Source organism: Salmo trutta, chromosome 38 (genome assembly GCF_901001165.1).
Source record: "Salmo trutta chromosome 38, fSalTru1.1, whole genome shotgun sequence".
Taxonomy (NCBI): Eukaryota; Metazoa; Chordata; class Actinopteri; order Salmoniformes; family Salmonidae; genus Salmo; species Salmo trutta.
In genome coordinates this window covers 32,762,808-32,782,115 of record NC_042994.1, presented here as the reverse complement: position 1 = coordinate 32,782,115, position 19,308 = coordinate 32,762,808, and the positions used below count along the sequence as shown (strand labels likewise).

The following is a 19,308-nucleotide window of genomic DNA, read 5'->3' as shown; positions in this document are numbered from 1 at the left end:
TAGCCTCCATTTCCAGGTTGCTTATTAGTACATTTCACATTACTTTTGGATTATAATTGTAAGGCTCGTTTGAATGTCCTGCTTAATATAACGTTTGTGTTATTGTTGCAATTCAACTGCTTTATACTTAAAAAACACTTCTACTTCAACCGGTAATATACTCTATGGCTAGCTTTGCTGCCATCCTGTCAATGAGCGTTAGCATTCAAGCTAACAACTGCTGCATCCAAAATAGGTATTTTGCATCTTTCACAACCAAATGTGACCCGCCATCTCTATTCAGTCTTATGTAGCAACCTTTTAAATTGTTTTTTTTTTTACATTGGATAAAAGTACAGACTAAGCTTCTAAACGGCGTATCATAATCTGTAGTTGGAGGAAACATGGGGACAAAAAGGCATTCAAACATTTTGCTGTGATTTTCACACTTGCTCTACATTAATCCTCAGGAAACATATTATTTAGAAAAGGAATCCTTTCACCAAATTTCCTAACTGGATTCTCTGAACATTATCTCACCAGGTTCCCCCATTAGGTAAACCATTAACAGTTTTACATTGTCTATTGTTGTATATCTACAGTGCTGCTCTTTGTTCACGCCCATTTATCATCTTTCACACCCTCTAGAGCCTTAGACCCGCCCATCTCTTAAAGAATTCACATTGGAACATGAGAATGTGGCCATGTGATAAAGCAGTGAGGCTTAAAAAAAACAAAGAAAATATCTCAACAATAAAATACTTTATTAACTTAAAGTAGATTACAATTAGGAAAATCCTAAAACGCTCTAACCACTAGGCTACCTGCCGCCCCGTCAGATCATCAGATCCTTTGAGTAACTTTGGTTATGATATGAACAAATTTATCTAGCCTGAAAGCATATTTTTTCTGCCCTTTGTACCAGGACATGTAATGTCCATGGCCTTTAAATGTAATGTCCATGGTCTTTTCATTGCAAAAGTCCTGATCTTAAAAAGAGTGTAGTGTATTTGTATGGTGTACCATCTCTACTATTATTATAACCTCTTGAGGTTCTGCTCACCTGAGTTGTATTTGTATGGTGTATCATCTCTACTATTATTATAACCTCTTGAGGTTCTGCTCACCTGAGTTGAATACCTCATTGTATGTTTAGACTATACTATTTACCAAGAGAGTTTACATCTGTATTTTTCTTAGCTGTCTATTTACCACCACAAACTAATGCTGGCACTAACACCACACTCAACGCGTTGTACAGGGCCATAAGCAAACAAGAAAATGCTCATCCAGAGGCCACTCCTAGAGGCTGGTGATTTTAATGCAGGAAAACAGAAGTCAGTTTTACGTTATTTCTACCTGTGCAACTAGAGGGGGGGGGGGGGGGGGGTCTAGACCACCTTTACTCCACACACAGAGACACATACAAAGCTCTCCCTCACCCTCCATCTGGTAAATATCAACATTCCTCTATCCTCCTGATTCCTGCTACAAGCAAAACCTGAAACAGGAAGTACCAGCTCAATAAGGAAGTGGTCCGATGAAGCGGATGCTCAGCTACAGGACTGTTTCACTAAAACAGACTGGAATATGTTCAGGGATTCATCCGGTGGCATTGAGGAGTTTACCACATCAGTCAACGGCTTCATTAATAAGGGCATGGACGACATCGTCGCCACAGTGACCGTACTTACATACGTATATGTTTGAGACTGTTTGACAAAAACAATCTTGGTCGACCAACAGCCTGTCGACCAAACAATCGACCAGCTGACTAAATGGGGTCAGCCCTTATAGCCATTGACTCTTGAAGAATTTCACTTAAAATGCCTCAAATGTTTCAACTGTATTTCCACCATCAGAAACCAAAACATAAGCTTGTATAACGCCACTGTTGGTAAACTAAACACTGTATAGCCTCAATCTGGTTAAACTATCATTATGACCTCATGGGTGGATTATAGAATATACTATATATCCTAGAAACCTGGTTAAACTATCATTATGACATCATGGATGAATTCTAGAATATACTATATAGCCTAGAAACCTGGTTAAACTATCATTATGACCTCAAGGATGGCCAGTCCTTGTATTCATAGTGTAGTGAATTCAGGGGGTAGCCCTGAGCTGAACTCAAACCTGTGTCCAGAGACTGTCAAGCCAACACCTTATAACTGTTACGCCAAGATGTCTGAACTTCTTGACGAGGTCGCTAGGTTTTGGATTAAGGTTGATACAATAGCTTTCTCTATGAATGTGAGAGTGGTTACATTTCTCCACCCCCCATCCCTCAGCTGTTTACCAAACCAAGTCTCAGGGCAGCCATTTTGTTGCTGTTTAAAACCTAGGTTGTTCCTTTAAAAAAGCCACATCAATCAATCAACCAATCTGCAGTTCAAACAATAACAAAGCGGTCATTCCAAATTCATAGAGAGACCTATGGATGCAAGGACTATCAATAATTTAAAAGTCAATATGGATGTAGCATTTGCAGATTTCCCCTTTAACACCACACATCAGTTCAACAACTGCAGAGTTTGTGCCTCTGTATTTAAGACCGTACTTACTAGTGTTAATCAGGGAACGGTTTCTCAAAACCATCTTATGGCTAAGTTCATCATTAGAACCATTGGACGCCTTAAGATGCGTTTGGGAAACCGGGCCCAGATATCCAGTTTCCTCCTCTTCTTCCTCCTCCTCTTTCTCTGCCTCCTCTTCTTTCACTGTAACGTCTTTCTCTTCTTCTTTCACTGTAACAGCCTCACCCTCTACTTGTTTTTGTATTGTAACATCCTCCTCTTCCTCCTCCTCTTTCACGAGAGCTTCTTTCTCCGTCCAGCAGATCTCCTCTTCTTTAGCAGGAGGAGAGTAACTTAGTGAGCTCATGGTCGGGGATGTTAGCTAGCTAGGCTAATGCTAACTTAACCAGCCAGCTAGCGGACTAAAAACAACAAAGTAATAATCGGATAACTAACTAGACGACAGAAGTGTGTTTTAAACAAAGTGGCTCTACGAAAGCGTCTAAAGAGCTTTATCGGTTCGGTTATTTTGTCTAGCAAGCTACCGAGGTGGCTGACTAACTGTTGTTGCTGTTGAAAGAAACGTTCCGTCCACTACATTATACGTCACACTTGCAGCATTACCTTAAATTCCCAGACCGTCATCTGTTGACTGGAGTGGGTAACGCAGTTGAGTAAAATGTATATTTAATTTTCAGACAACAAGTTAAAGGGTAGGAAGCATGAGTTTTTACCCACCAATGTAACAACACAGTGTGGTTAAAGACTTAGTAACTTAGTTGTATTCACGATCTGGTTTCTTATAAGTACAAACAGTTATGTTTTTGCTTTATTACATATTTATTAACTTATTTCCGAATATCTTCTAAACCGCCCACAATGCACTATTTCTCAACGTCATATTGATTTACTCTGTGCTACCGAGGTCGTATGCCAGCTCATATTCACAATTGTAAATTTACAAACAAAACACCACATTTTCTTACCTTACAAAAAGAAATTGAACTGTATTTTAAGACAATTAAATACAGTACTAACAAAAAAGCTGTTAGAATTATAAATGTATGTATGTCCCTTAAGGTATTTGTGTAATGTGATATTATACCCCTACCCCGCCCCTAGCCCAATTGTCCTTTGTATATTATTTATATATACTTGTGTTCCCACATGTACTTCCTGTATTGATTTGTTGTTAATTTAAAAAAAGAGGTTGTATATAACCCGCCCACAATGCACTATTTCTCAAAGTCATATTGATTTACTCTGTCGTATGCTAGTTAATCAGCCACACCCAGAGGTATAAAGTACTTAAGTAAAAATACTTTAAAGTACTACTTAAGTATTTTTTGTGGTATCTGTACATTACTTTACTATTTATATTTTTGACAACTTTTACTTATACCGCACTACATTTCTAAGAAAAATTATGTACTTTTTACTCCATAAATTTTCCCTGACACCCAAAAGTACTTGTTACATTTTGAATGCTTAAGAGAATAGAAAAATGGGCCAATTCACGCACATCAAGAGAACATCCCTGGTCCTCCCTTCTGCCTCTTATCTGGCAGACTCACTAAACCATCTGGTTTGCTTATTATAAGGAATTAGAAATTATTTAGACTTTTTCTTATGATACTTAAGTATATTTAAAACCAAGCACTTTCAGACTTTTCCTCAAGTAGTATTTTACTTGGTGACTTTCACTTTACATAAGGTATCTTTACTTTTACTCAAAATATTTCTACAACTAACCCAAGATAGACCAGAGCCTGTCGTTTCCAATGGGACATCCCTGCCGGCTAAACCCTCCCCTGACCCGGACGACGCTTGGCCAATTGTGCCCCATGGACCTCCCGGTTGCGGCCGGCTGTGACAGAGCCTGAACTCGAACCCAGAATATCTAGTGGCACAGCTAGCACTGTGTTGCAGTACCTTAGACCACTCGGGAGAAAGGTTAGAATTATTTAAGGTAAGGTTTTAGGCATTAGGGTTAGCAGTGTGGCAAAGGTTAGGTTTCAAATCAGATTTGTTGGTGGTACTAACCTATGCCTCTTAAGGAGAAAGTAATCTAAAAGTAATCAGATTACATTACAGAGTTTGGGAAATCCAGCAGTTACTTTACTGATGACACTTTTAGACAGGTAACTAGTAACTAACAGATTACATTTAGAAAGTAACCTACCCAACCCTGGATACAGTATATAGGTCTCTCCATGGGTGGGAGATGGACATTTAAGATGATGAACACTCTCTTTATATTACTGACTTGTTGACTGATTGATCCATTCATCCTTCCATCCCTCCTCAGCCTTCCTCTCCTCTGAGGACCCAGTGAGGGTGGAGCTCAGTCTGAGAGCTGTTGAGGGACTGGTTAGGAAGAACTCTTCTACAGCCAGAGGTGAGAGGTCACACATGGTTTAGATGGTAAATATTTATGTACCATTAGCGGTTCATCACGTAAGCAAAAGGGAATATGTTCCATCATCTATGTTTATTTACATTAGTGAAAATTGTCCACTGATATTGGTGTAATTTCTCACCCCTCTTGGCTGTATGAAAAGTTAATATCCCCTCATGCACATACATTTGTTCTTTGTTATTATGAAGGCAATTTGTGTAAAACATACTTTTCCCCACTCATTCACCTTGTCTCTTTACATTGGTTATGCTGACATGGTGGCCTGACTGCGTCCAGACTGTCATAGTCGGTGGCCAGACTCAAATTCCGAACACAACGCCCATCCCGGATGTATCTCTACCTGAAAATACATGATCTAAGTGATTGATAGTTGGTATTCAGCAGTCATAAAGCCTTATTTACTTTAATGAACTACTAAAATAGTGATTTTGTCAGACAGCATAGACAGCAGCTCTACACTTTATTGACTGACTGATCCATTCATCCTTCCATCCCACCTCAGCCTTCCTCTCCTCTGAGGACCCAGTGAGGGTGGAGCTCAGTCTGAGAGCTGTTGAGGGAGTGGTTAGGAAGGACACTTCTACAGCCAGAGAGGTGAGAGGTCACACAATTCTCCTGTCTGGTGTCCTGTATGAACTTAAGTATGCTCCCTCTAATTCTCCCATCTCTCTCTCTCTCTCTCTCTCTCGGAGGACCTGAGCCCTAGGACCATGCCTCAGGACTACATGGCCTGATGACTCCTGGCTGTCCCCAGTCCACCTTGTTGTGCTACTGATCCAGTTTCTGCATTCTGCCTGCAGCTATGGAACCCTGACCTGTTCACCGGACAAGCTATCTTGTCCAGGTCCTGCTGTTTTCGACCATATCTCTCTCTACCGCAAAGAACATGACATAAGCAGAGCTGTGGGAGACCACCTCAAGCCCCTGGTAGAGCCGGGGGTGGTGTTTACCACTCCACCACGCTTTCAGCAGGCTGGAAAAGTGGGATTGATCTGGTTGATCCATTTGTTTGTTTCAGTTTTCAGTAGTAGTAGATGTATTAGATGTATTGTTGATTCAAACATTTTCATTTTCAACAAAAATGCACTGGGTTGGTTGAAAAGTGATACTAAACTTTCATACCATGCACTATTTTCATATTAAGATGGACCAAGATATGTTTTCATATTAAGATATGTGTTGCTTTTGCACATATTTGTGCATTGATTTTGCAAAAGTCTGATTGGTCAGTCATTGGGTTAATTTGTTTTACAATATGTTCAAATTAAATCAAGCTTTATTTAAATGTTACATGAAATGTAAATATGATGAAATATCAAAACCAAATGTACACCCATTTGTTAATATGTATTAGCAATAATTCTATTAATGAATTAATTATGAGAAAAATGTATGTTTTGTCAGGCTGAATGTTTGAAATATGAGGTGATTTGAGACATGCTTCTTCAGTAGTGGAATAAAGACAATTAGCATTTGAATGTTGTCAAGAAATACTGGAGTGATGTAGGATTGTTTATAAAATTGATTATATACCAACTTATTATACTGCGTCCATGTGTATAGGCTGCAAGTACATTGAAATTAAGTTGTTTTCAAGTCATTGAAACAACGACCTGAAAATATATTTTTAAAACTGAACGTATATTGAACGTCAGGCATAGTTTCTTTTCAACGACATGTTGCTAGGTGGGATATCCCCAATGTCCAAATCAATAACCAATATGCAAAAACAGTTTGGGATTAATTGAAAACCTAAACATAAAATGTGCTATATACACAAACATCTGCCACAATAGTCATATTACTTATATTTTTTAAATAAACGAGCACCTTATAAACTGCACAAGCACCAGAAACACTGTTGTTTTGACGACTGGCACTAAATCGATTACGGGGGGGAAATCAGGTTGTACGTGCTGTTGAAACTAACACAACTAAATAAAACACATGTAAATGGGAGATATATTTTACCTCACTGGTTAGAGGACAACCTGCAGAAGACAGTCAGTTATATTTTGAAGTGATGCATTTAAATTTAGGGGTCCCCAGAACGAAGAGAAACGAAAGACTTATTTGTCATCACTCATATCGATATCAAGGTGAAATCAATTGCATGAGAGGAGAAAGATGAGGTTGCACATCCTGTTAAAACGAACAGCTCAAAAACCACATGGAATCTGGGATAATCTGGGATAACGTCGATAATGTGTACATCACTGGTTGAAGAACAATTTGTAGAAAACAGCTAGCTACATTTTGAAGTGTTGCATTTGATTCCAACGGATCTCTTTTTTTGGGTCACTTTTGAATAAATCTCATAAATTGTATTCTTTCAATTCTGAGCCTGTATTTTTCCAATGAGGGTAATATCCATATCATGCTGAAATCAATAGAACAGGGGGCAAATGTTTAAGGTTCTACATTGTGACATCATTAAAATACTGCTACTACAATGTTAAAACATTCTACATTGTGACATCATTAAAATACTCCTTCTACAATGTTTAAACATTCTACATTGTGACATTAATTAATTGATATCATGAAACAACTCCATGTATGTATTTTCTGATGTTTAATCAGAGATCTTTTACCAGAGTATCTCTTCCCACATTGATTACAGCTATAATATTTCTCTCCTGTGTGTGTTTTCAGGTGAATAGTCAGCTGGCTAGACATAGCAAATCTCTTCCCACATTGATTACAGCTATAAGATTTCTCTCCTGTGTGTGTTCCCTGGTGTGATTGTAATGTAGATGATTTTGAAAAAGTCTTCCCACAGTCAGAGCAGTGACAAGGTTTCTCTCCAGTGTGAATTCTCTGGTGTGATTGTAATGTATATAATTTTGTAAAGGTCTTCCCACAGTCAGAGCAGCCATAAGGTTTCTCTCCAGTGTGAATTCTCTGGTGTGATTGTAATGTATATAACTTTGAAAAGGTCTTCCCACAGTCAGAGCAGCAGTGAGGTTTCTCTCCAGTGTGTATTCTCATATGTGCTATCAGGTTGCATAGCTGAGCAAAACTCTTCCCACATTGATTACAGCTATAAGGCTTCTCTCCTGTGTGTGTTTTCTGGTGTGATTTAACATTTCCTGAAGTAGCAAAACTCTTTCCACAGTCAGAGCAGTGGTAAGACTTCTCTCCGGTGTGTGTTCTCTGGTGTATAGTCAGATGGCTTGATGAAACAAAACTCTTCCCACATTGATCACAGCTATAAGATTTCTCTCTTGTGTGTGTTCTCTGGTGTATAATCAGCTGACTAGATGTAGTAAAACTCTTCCCACATTGATCACAGATATGAGATTTCTCTCCTGTGTGTGTTCTCTGGTGTATAGTCAGACGGCTAGATGAAACAAAACTCTTCCCACATTGATTACAGCTATAACATTTCTCTCCTATGTGTGTTCTTTGGTGTACAGTCAGCTGACTAGATGTAGTAAAACTTTTCCCACATTGATCACAGCTATAAGGTTTCTCTCCAGTGTGTGTTCTCTGGTGTGTTTTCAGGCTGCTTGGAACATTAAAACTCTTCCCACATTGATCACAGCTATAAGGTTTGTCTCCCGTGTGAATTCTCTGGTGTGTTTTCAGGCTGCTTGAAACAGTAAAACTCTTCCCACATTGATCACAGCTATAAGGTTTCTCTCCTGTATGGATTCTCTGATGTCTTTTGAGGTCTGCTGAAGAGGTGAATCTCTTCCCACAGTCAGAGCAGCAGTGAGGTTTCTTCCCTGTGCATTTCCGCTGCTGTTTCTTGAGGAGTTCTGAAGTGGATAGACTTTCCTCTGCCTCAGCAGCTTCATGATGTTGTTGAGGCTCTCCAGAGGATCCACGATAGTCATGTCTCTCTCCTGTGTAAACAGCAAAGTCATACAGAAGGTTAAAGGCCCCAATAGCAGAAATCCACTGTTTATTTTAGCTAAAAGGTGATGCCCATGATGTTGTGTACAAACTTATTTGACAATTGTCTTAATAAGACCAGTCAAGTGAGCAACAATAGCCATATTTAGTCTTATTTTTTTCACCTTCGTAGTAAAGGGGATGATTGTAGGCTAGAAATACGTTTTTAAAGTTGCTGAAATCCTAAGCAGTGTGCCAGATGACTTTTGGTCTCCAATATAGGCCCCTTTCTGTGTTAGCTAAAATTGCCGTACGAGCGCGATGTGCACACAATTTGGTTGCAGAAACTCCTCCCTGCTAAAGGAGAAAATCGTCCCTGCTAATGCAGAAACCGCTAGTTACGGATGTAGTACATCTGCGTGGAGTAAAAATGGTGGGCGAAGATTTTTGGTTTTTCACAATGTATTCTGAATATTACCACACATAATCAGAGCAAGATCAGGAGTGCTACTCAAGGAAACTCACATTAAGCTCTATGTTGCTATTCACGAATTCCCCACCATGGGGGAAAACTCAGGGAAGTTCTCATAGAATGACAACAAAAATAGCCTCCATTTCACTCTATTTTTGGATTGAATGTTCTGCTTAATATAAATGTTTGTGTCATCCTCCACAATTCAACTGCTTTATACTTAAAAAACACTTCAACTTCAACCAGTAAAATGCTCTTTGGCTAGCTTTGCTACCAGCTTAGCATTAGTATTCAAGCTAACAACTGCTGCATCCAAAATAGGTATTTTGCAACTATCACAACCAAATATTATTTTAGCGACTGTTCAAGCAATAATCAAAACAACAATTGTAAGCCTGAGAACCCAACAAAGTAATAACCTGGTAAATCTAGACTGTTGAATGGTCCCAGATGGTGAACAGTTAATTTAGTAATAACCTGGTAAATCTAGACTGTTGAATGGTCCCAGATGGTGAACAGTTTATTTAGTAATAACCTGGTAAATCTAGAGTGTTGAATGGTCCCAGATGGTGAACAGTTTATTTAGTAATAACCTGGTAAATCTAGGCTGTTGAATGGTCCCAGATGGTGAACACACAGTCCAGTTCTAAGTTAATGATGTCAGGCCCAACTGCCTGTAAACACACAGTCCAGTTCTAAGTGAATGATGTCAGGCCCAACTGCCTGTAAACACACAGTCCAGTTCTAAGTGAATGATGTCAGGCCCAACTGCCTGTAAACACACAGTCCAGTTCTAAGTTAATGATGTCAGGCCCAACTGCCTGTAAACACACAGTCCAGTTCAAAGTGAATGATGTCAGGCCCAACTGCCTGTAAACACACAGTCCAGTTCTAAGTGAATGATGGCAGGCCCAACTGCCTGTAAACACAGTCCAGTTCTAAGTGAATGATGTCAGGCCCAACTGCCTGTAAACACACAGTCCAGTTCTAAGTTAATGATGTCAGGCCCAACTGCCTGTAAACACACAGTCCAGTTCTAAGTGAATGATGTCAGGCCCAACTGCCTGTAAACACACAGTCCAGTTCTAAGTTAATGATGTCAAGCCCAACTGCCTGTAAACACACAGTCCAGTTCCAAGTTAATGATGTCAGGCCCAACTGCCTGTAAACACACAGTCCAGTTCTAAGTGAATGATGTCAGGCCCAACTGCCTGTAAACACAGTCCAGTTCTAAGTGAATGATGGCAGGCCCAGCTGCCTGTAAACACAGTCCAGTTCTAAGTGAATGATGGCAGGCCTATGTGCAAATGGCTTGTTTGTTTTAAGGCCTACTGTAGCTCTGATTGATTGGCTATAGCGTACCGGCCTGTGTAGACTCTGGTCCTGGACGAGACAGATGTTTTATTAGGTTGTATTTACTGCAGAGTCTATTAATTCTCCAAACACACAGCCGCTTTCCCACTCTGTTGCTATAGAATGTCCACAAATGCCTTGGAATGTTATGGCTACACACCAATAGGTAAATGTGGAAAAAAATAACATGTAGAACCCATAACTTGACCTAACAACAACATAGACCTACTGTAGGACCCATAACTTCACCTAACAATAACACAGACCTACTGTAGGACCCATAACTTCACCTAACAATAACATAGACCTACTGTAGGACCCATAACTTCACCTAACAACAACATGACCTACTGTAGGACCCATAACTTCACCTAACAATAACATAGACCTACTGTAGGACCCATAACTTCACCTAACAACACAGAGCTACAGTAGGACCCATAACTTCACCTAACAACAACATAGACCTACTGTAGGACCCATAACTTCACCTAACAACATTGGCCTACTGTAGCACCCATAACTTCACCTAACAACACAGGCCTACAGTAGGACCCATAACTTCACCTAACAACACAGGCCTACAGTAGGACCCATAACTTCACCTAACAACAACATGGACCTACTATAGGACCCATAACTTCACCTAACAACACAGACCTACTGTAGGCCCCATAACTTCACCTAACAACATAGACCTACTGTAGGACCCATAACTTCACCTAACAACAACATAGGCCTACTGTAGGACCCATAACTTCACCTAACAACAACATAGGCCTACTATAGAACCCATAACTTCACCTAACAATAACATAGACCTACTGTAGGACCCATAACTTCACCTAACAACATAGACCTACTGTAGGACCCATAACTTCCCAAAGATCCTCCTCTAAATCAAGCAGACAATCGCACATTATAAACTATGGCTGTCCCTGACTAAAACCAATCTGGGTGGACCGAGAGTCGTCTGTTCTTTCGGTCGAAATTTTAAAACGTGTCTTTTTCCATCTATACACACACCTTATGTTTGAATAAAATCTACGATATGTAGGCTACTGAGCTTGTCTGATGCTTTAAGCACCATGATTACAAATTTAGACACACAAATGACTCAAGAAGAAAATAACCTCTTCGGAAATTCTGCCGTTATGCTCCTGAAGTTTCCAGTAATATGCTACACCAGCAGTCAGCAGCCTTTTCCATTTGGAGTGCCAATTTATCTGACCATTTCTACTCATCTGGTGCCAGTTATGATTTTCATATTCACATTTTACTGGAACAGTTTCATTTAATTTATAATAGTAATAATAATTATAATAGTCTTTGTATCTCAACATCATTTTCTGTGGTTAATCTACATTCTACATACATTAAAATTATACAAATCTAAATGTAACTTTTATTGCCAACTATGTAAAAAATAGCCTCCATAAAGCCAACAAATAAAAACATTGCAGCCTGCAGGTAGTATATATATATATATATATATAATGATATAATATATTAATTATATAATATATATAATTGGCTACACATGGCCTGTCTGCAAGGAACTGGAAACATTGTATCAACTATGTATTAATTTGGTCTGGCCCGCTAGCAAACCTTGTATAAAATATTCTGGGCCATCAGAGTTTCCTGCCCCAGTGAGTTCTGGACAGACAGACACAGCTCTAGACCAAGGGATAATTAGTTATCAGGTAGGCCTATTTTATGACGTTTCCATTGGATTAGAGGATTGTTTATTTTTTTTTAATCATGCTGAGTGGTTATCTAAAGGGAGAGAGCTGGAAATATATTTCCAATCTGCTACATTAAGGAACTATTGTCTTTCTCAATGGATGTAAAAACAGACTTTGTTTACTTGCTGTTTGAGGTGAAGAAAAAAATTATTTTAGATTGACAGGAGCACTACAAACAAAAGACAATTAATAAATTGACAAAACTAATAAATGGAATGAAATAAACCAACATGTTTCTCACCAGTGAGGCATAGGTTATAAGCTCTGTAAACAAGGTGTCCACTCTGACAATGACAACAATAAGACTGTAATAATAATAATATATGGAATGCATTAACAGAAGTTGCCGTAACCAAACAAACACTGTAGATGATAGATGATGGGAAATAATGGTAAATGTAGAACTGGTGATATATATATATATATATTGGGGAATTGATAGACACTAACAATCAAAGGGCAAACAATTCACACCATAAAGTTAGGAAACAATGAATGTGCACTGTTAGATTCTGAGTGTCACGTCCTGACCAGTATAAGGGTTATTTGTTATTGTAGTTTGGTCAGGACGTGGCAGAGGGTATTTTGTTTATGTGGTTCGGGGTGGTGATTTATTTAGTAGGGTGTTTGTTTAGTTAGTTCCGGGTTTTTGGGGTTATGTTCTATGTTTGTATTTCTATGTGGTCTTTAGTCTTTTGTATTTCTATGTCTAGTTTATTGGGGTTGGACTCTCAATTGGAGGCAGGTGTTTTCTAGTTGCCTCTGATTGAGAGTCCTATATATGGGTATGTGTTTGGTTTAGTGTTTGTGGGAGATTGTTCTTGGATTGCTGTGTTGCCTTCAAGACTGTTATTTTGTCGTTCATCGTTTTGTTATTTTTGTATACGTGTTTGTTTGGTTTTTTCCTTCTTTTCCCGTCAATAAAGAAGATGAGTATACATGTCCCTGCTGCGTTTTGGCCCTCTCCTTACAACAACCGTGACACTGAGTTAAACTTGGAACATTGTTATACTCAGCAGTATAGTACCTGAGGACTGATAGAGACTGGTTTTTACCTCATAAGTTAATGGTTATCTGTAGGAGCCAGATGGCTGTGGTAGAGGTCGACCGATTATGATTTTTCAACGCCGATACCAATTATTGGAGGACCAAAAAGGCCCGGTGCCGATTAATCGGCCGATTTAAAAAAAAAAATGTATTTATTTATTTGTAATAATGACAATTACAACAGTACTGAATGAACACTTATTTTAACTTAATATAATACATCAATAAAATCAATTTAGCCTCAAATAAATAATGAAACATGTTCAATTTGGTTTAAATAATGCAAAAACAAAGTGTTGGAGAAGAAAGTAAAAGTGCAATATGTGCCATGTAAGAAAGCTAACGTTTAAGTTCCTTGCTCAGAACATGAGAACATATGAAAGCTGGTGGTTCCTTTTAACATGAGTCTTCAATATTCCCAGGTAAGAAGTTTTAGGTTGTAGTTATTATAGGACTATTTCTCTCTATACGATTTGTATTTCATATACTTTTGACTATTGGATGTTCTTATAGGCACATTAGTATTGCCAGTGTAACAGTATAGATTCCGTCCGTCTCCTTGCCCCTACCAGGGCTCAAACCAGGAACACATCGACAACAGCCACCCTTGAAGCAGCATTACCCATGCAGAGCAAGGGGAACAACTACTCCAAGTCTCAGAGCGAGTGACGTTTGAAACCCTATTAGCCCGCACCCCGCTAAGTAGCTAGCCATTTCACATCGGTTACACCAGCCTAATCTTGGGAGTTGATAGGCTTGAAGTCATAAACAGCGCAATACTTGAAGCATTGCGAAGAGCTGCTGGCAAAACGCACGAAGGTGCTGTTTGAATGAATGCTTACGAGCCTGCCGGTGCCTACCACCGCTCAGTCAGACTGCTCTATCAAATCATAGAATTAATTATAACATAATAACACACAGAAATACGAGCCTTAGGTCATTAATATGGTCGAATCTGGAAACTATCATCTCGAAAACAAAACGTTTTTTCTTTCAGTGAAATACGGAACCGTTCCGTATTTTATCTAACGGGTGGCATCCCTAAGTCTAAATATTCCTATTACATTGCACAACCTTCAATGTTATGTCATAATTACGTAACATTCTGGCAAATTAGTTCGCAACGAGCCAGGCTGCCCAAACAGTTGCATATACCCTGACTCTGCGTGCAATGAACGCAAGAGAAGTGACACAATTTCACCTGGTTAATATTGCCGCTAACCTGGATTTCTTTTAGCTAAATATGCAGGTTTAAAAATATATACTTCTGTGTATTGAGTTTAAGAAAGGCATTGATGTTTATGGTTAGGTACAGTCGTGCAACGATTGTGCTTTTTTCGCAAATGCGCTTTTGTTAAATCATCCCCCGTTTGGCGAAGTTGGCTGTCTTTGTTAGGAAGAAATAGTCTTCACACAGTTCGCAACGAGCCAGGCGACCCAAACTGCTGCATATACCCTGACTCTGTTGCAAGAGGTGACACATTTTCCCTAAATTCATGTTAGCAGGCAATATTAACTAAATATGCAGGTTTAAAAATATATACTTGTGTATTGATTTTAAGAAAGACATTGATGTTTATGGTTAGGTACACGTTGGAGCAATGACAGTCCTTTTTCGCGAATGCGCACCGCATCGATTATATGCAACGCAGGACAGGCTAGATAAACTAGTAATATCATCAACCATGTGTAGTTAACTAATGATTATGATTGATTGATTGTTTTTTATAAGTTTAATGCTAGCTAGCAACTTACCTTGGCTTCTTACTGCATTCGCGTAACAGGCAGGCTCCTTGTGGAGTGCAATGTAAAGCAGGTGGTTAGAGCGTTGGACTAGTTAACCGTAAGGTTGCAAGATTGAATCCCGAGCTGACAAGGTCAAAATCTGTCGTTCTGCCCCCTGAACAAGGCAGTTAACCCACTGTTCCCCGGTAGGCCGTCATTGTAAATAAGAATTTGTTCTTAACTGACTTGCCTCATTAAATAAAAAATTAATTAACTATTTAAATAAAGGTGTAAATCAATAAAAAGAAAAGAGCAAATCGGTGTCCAAAAATACCGATTACCGATTGTTATGAAAACTTGAAATCGGCCCTAATTAATCAGCCATTCCGATTATTCGGTCGACCTCTAGGATGTGGAATGTGCTGAGGGGGAGACTTGGATCAAGGGTGCTGAGGTCAGATCCCCTTAAGGGAGAAACAATGGTTAATTATCCTATCACTTCTTCTTCCTGTCAGACCATAAAAGATGTTTGGATTGGAGAGAACGAGGAGTGTCTAAATTGGAGTATATATATTTGGTGGAAACGTGATGTCTGAATTACAGCTGTATTGACACTCTGGGAAGAATTTAACTTAGTTAAGCTTTTTCCTAGTGTCTGTTGAGTCATTTACTCTGAGAAAATTAGAACCTAACAGCACGAATTGGTGGGAGAGCGCGTTCTTCTGGAACCTTCTGGAGAGAGACATGCCTTGAGCATCTTGTAGCAGGTAGACACTACAACATCTCTGAGCCTTCTTCTCATGAAAACATCGAAACAGTAGAAAGGAAGTAACAATCAAAGGGAAAACAATGACGTTAGGAAACAGTGTATGTGCACCAATTGGTGGAAGAGAGATGCCTTGAGTATCTTTTTTTTTTCAACCCTTATTTAACTAGGCAAGTCAGTTAAGAACAAATTCTTGTTTACAATGACGGCCTACCCCGGCCAAACCCAAACATGCCTTGAGCATCTTATACCGGGTGGACATTACAACATCTTTGAGCCTCACATGAAATAACCATCTTTCATCTAGTCTGTGTAGTGGTGAGCACACTGGCCATCTGGCACAGACGGGGTGTCACATACTACAAGATTATTCACTTGGTCGTGAGGATTCTCCATGCCACCACGTTCTCTCTAAAACAATGATGTGATGATGTAATTAGATTCTTAACGTAGCTGGAACTAGCTGTGGCTCAAAGCAGCCGCATAAAACTTTTCAGTCAGACATTCACCCTTACACTACAGAGTTGAAATATCTACCAAACACTTTGAATAACATTGCTTGTGAACATCAAAGCTGTAACGATTTCCCACTGGCTTTGGTTAAAGGCAAATACAAACACATACTAGTAGTCATCTCTCCTGCTGGAGTCTACACAACGTCATCATCTCCATGGCTTCTTCTCTGGCGAGCTCTCATGGGCTATTTCCGATTACCGTTCTCAAATCATGTCATTGCACATCTCACCACTAAAAAAGCATTGCATATTATGTGCCAATAAAATCAAACCTGTTTGAAAATATTGGGACATCTGGGACTGCTCAAAGATGTGATCAGAAGCCCTCAGACTGTGTCTCTGACCAGCTCACATTAAACGAGTGTTGGTAACGGCCGCACACCTCGAGTTGGCAACGACATGGGGACTTTGTCCCAATCACAAAACTAAACAAAGCTAAAATCGGGGCCAAAATAATGTAGTGTACACGCCACTTCATGTACTGCGCCACCCCCACAGCCTCCACAATGGATTAGTCCACTGAGACAAGAACGAATCAGACAAGTGTCTCTTGTGCCATAAAAAAAAGATATACTTGCGACTGCTCAACAAAAAGATCTTGGTCGACTAACAGCCTGTCGACCAAACAATCAACCAGTCGACTAAATGGGGTCAGGCATTATAGCCATTGATTCTTGAAGAATATAACTTATAAATGCCTCAAATGTTTCAACTGCATTACCCCCATCAGAAACCAAAACATAAGCTTGTATAATGCCACTGTTGGTAAACTAACACTGTATAGCCTCAAAATCTGGTTAAACTATCATTATGAACTCATGGGTGGATTATAGAATATACTATATATCCTAGAAACCTGCTTAAACTATCATTATGACATCATGGATGAATTCTAGAATATACTATATATCCTAGAAACCTGGTTAAACTATCATTATGACATCATGGATGAATTCTAGAATATACTATATATCCTAGAAACCTGGTTAAACTATCATTATGACATCATGGATGAATTCTAGAATATACTATATAGCCTAGAAACCTGGTTAAACTATCATTATGACATCATGGATGGCCAGTCTTTGTATTCATAGTGTAGTGAATTCAGGGGGTAGCCCTGAGCTGAACTCAAACCTGGGTCCAGTGACTGTCCAGCCAACACCTTATAACTGTTATGCCAAGATGTCTGACCTTAACGAGGTCGCTAGGTTTTGGGTTAATGTTGCTACAATAGCTTTCTCTAGGAATTTGAGAGTGGTTACATTTCTCCTTCCCCCATCCCTCAGCTGTTAACCAAACCAAGTCTCAGGGATGACATTTTGTTGCTGTTTAAATCCTAGGTTGCCCCTTTTAAAAAGCCACATCAAATCAACCAACCTGCAGTTCAAACAGTAACAAAGCGTCACTCTGCCACTGTTTTGGTAATAAGATGATGGATGGGGCTGGAGAAATGTAACTACTTTCAAATTCATAGACAGACCTATGGATGCAAGCACTGACCATCCATGATATCAACACTATAGTTTTAACCATGTTGAGGCTATACAGTGTTGGTTTACATTGTTTCTAAACATTGGAGTAAAAAAAGCTTATTTGGGGTACAACAGTTGAACTAAGCTCATGAGGCATGTGTTATATTCTTCAAGAATCAATGGCTATATATAAATAATTTAAAAGTCCAAATATGGATGTAGCAATTGGATATTTCCTCTTTAACACCACACATCAGTTCAACAACTGCAGAGTTTGTGCCTCTGTATTTAAGACAGTACTTACTAGTGTTAATCAGGGAACGGTTTCTCAAAACCATCTTACGACTAAGTTCATCGTTAGAACCATTGGACACCTTAAGATGCGTTTGGGAAACCGGGCCCAGATATCCAGTTTCCTCCTCTTCTTCCTCCTCCTTTTTGGATGTGACAGTCATCTCCCCCTCCTCCTCTTTCACTCCAAAAACTAAATCCTCTTTCTCTTCCTCCTCGTCTTTTACTGTAACATCCTCCTCCTCTTTCACTCTGAACGCATCTTCCTCTTCTTTCACTGAAACGTCTTTCTCTTCTTCTTTCACGGTAACAGCCTCACCCTCTACTTGTTGTTGTATTGTAACAGCCTCCTCTTCCTCCTCCTCTTTAACGAGACCCTCTTTCTCCGTCCAGCAGATCTCTTCTTTAGCAGGAGGAGAGTAGCTTAGTGAGCTCATGGTCGGAGATGTTAGCTAGCTATGCTAATGCTAATGCTAATTTAACCAGCCCGCTAGCTGACTAATAACAACACCGTCAATATGAAAGTAAATGGGATAGATCACTAGACGACACAAATGTGTTTAAAACACAGTGGCTATACGAAAGCCTCTGAAGAGCTTTATTGGTTTGGCTATGTTGTCTAGCAAGCTACCGAGGTGGCAGACTAACTGTTGCTGCTGTTGAAAGAAAAGTTCCGTCCATTAGATTATACGTCACACAAACAGCATCGCCTTAAAGCCACAGACTGCTGACTGGGTAACGCTGTTGAGTAAAATGTATCTATAATGAAACAACACAGCGTGGTTAAAGAGTTAGTAACTTAGTTGTAGTCACGATCTGGTTACCTATAAGTACTAATAGTTATGTTTTTGCGTTAATACATATTTATTAACTTATTTCCGGATATCTTCTAAACTGCACACAATGCACAATTTCTCAACGTCATATTGATTTACTCTGTGCTACCGAGTTCCTATGGTAGCAAACTCAAGCTGGTTAACGTTAGCCACACCTCATGTTCTTCACCGATTTTGTGGCCAAATATTTTGTATAACTAACCCAAGATAGATCCGAGCTTATCGTTTCCAATGGGAGCATATTGATCATAGTGGGCAGAGCCAAGCACGAGCAAGAGAGATCCTACTGGCGTGTTCTAACAGATATTTTCGCCTACTGT

The 19,308-nt window shown here is 39.4% G+C and overlaps 1 protein-coding gene across 1 annotated transcript; it reads right to left on the bottom strand.

The window, feature by feature from the left end:
* Nucleotides 1-7,488: 7,488 nt before the first annotated feature.
* LOC115178086 (gastrula zinc finger protein XlCGF17.1-like) lies at nt 7,489-18,227 on the bottom strand (the record flags this gene model as incomplete). The annotated part of the gene is made up of 3 exons (XM_029739124.1): nt 18,166-18,227; nt 7,797-8,771; nt 7,489-7,640 (listed from the first exon to the last, which is right to left on the bottom strand). Coding segments are annotated over exons 1-3 (1,161 nt in total), but the record flags the coding sequence as incomplete, so codon positions are not given.
* Nucleotides 18,228-19,308: the final 1,081 nt, after the last annotated feature.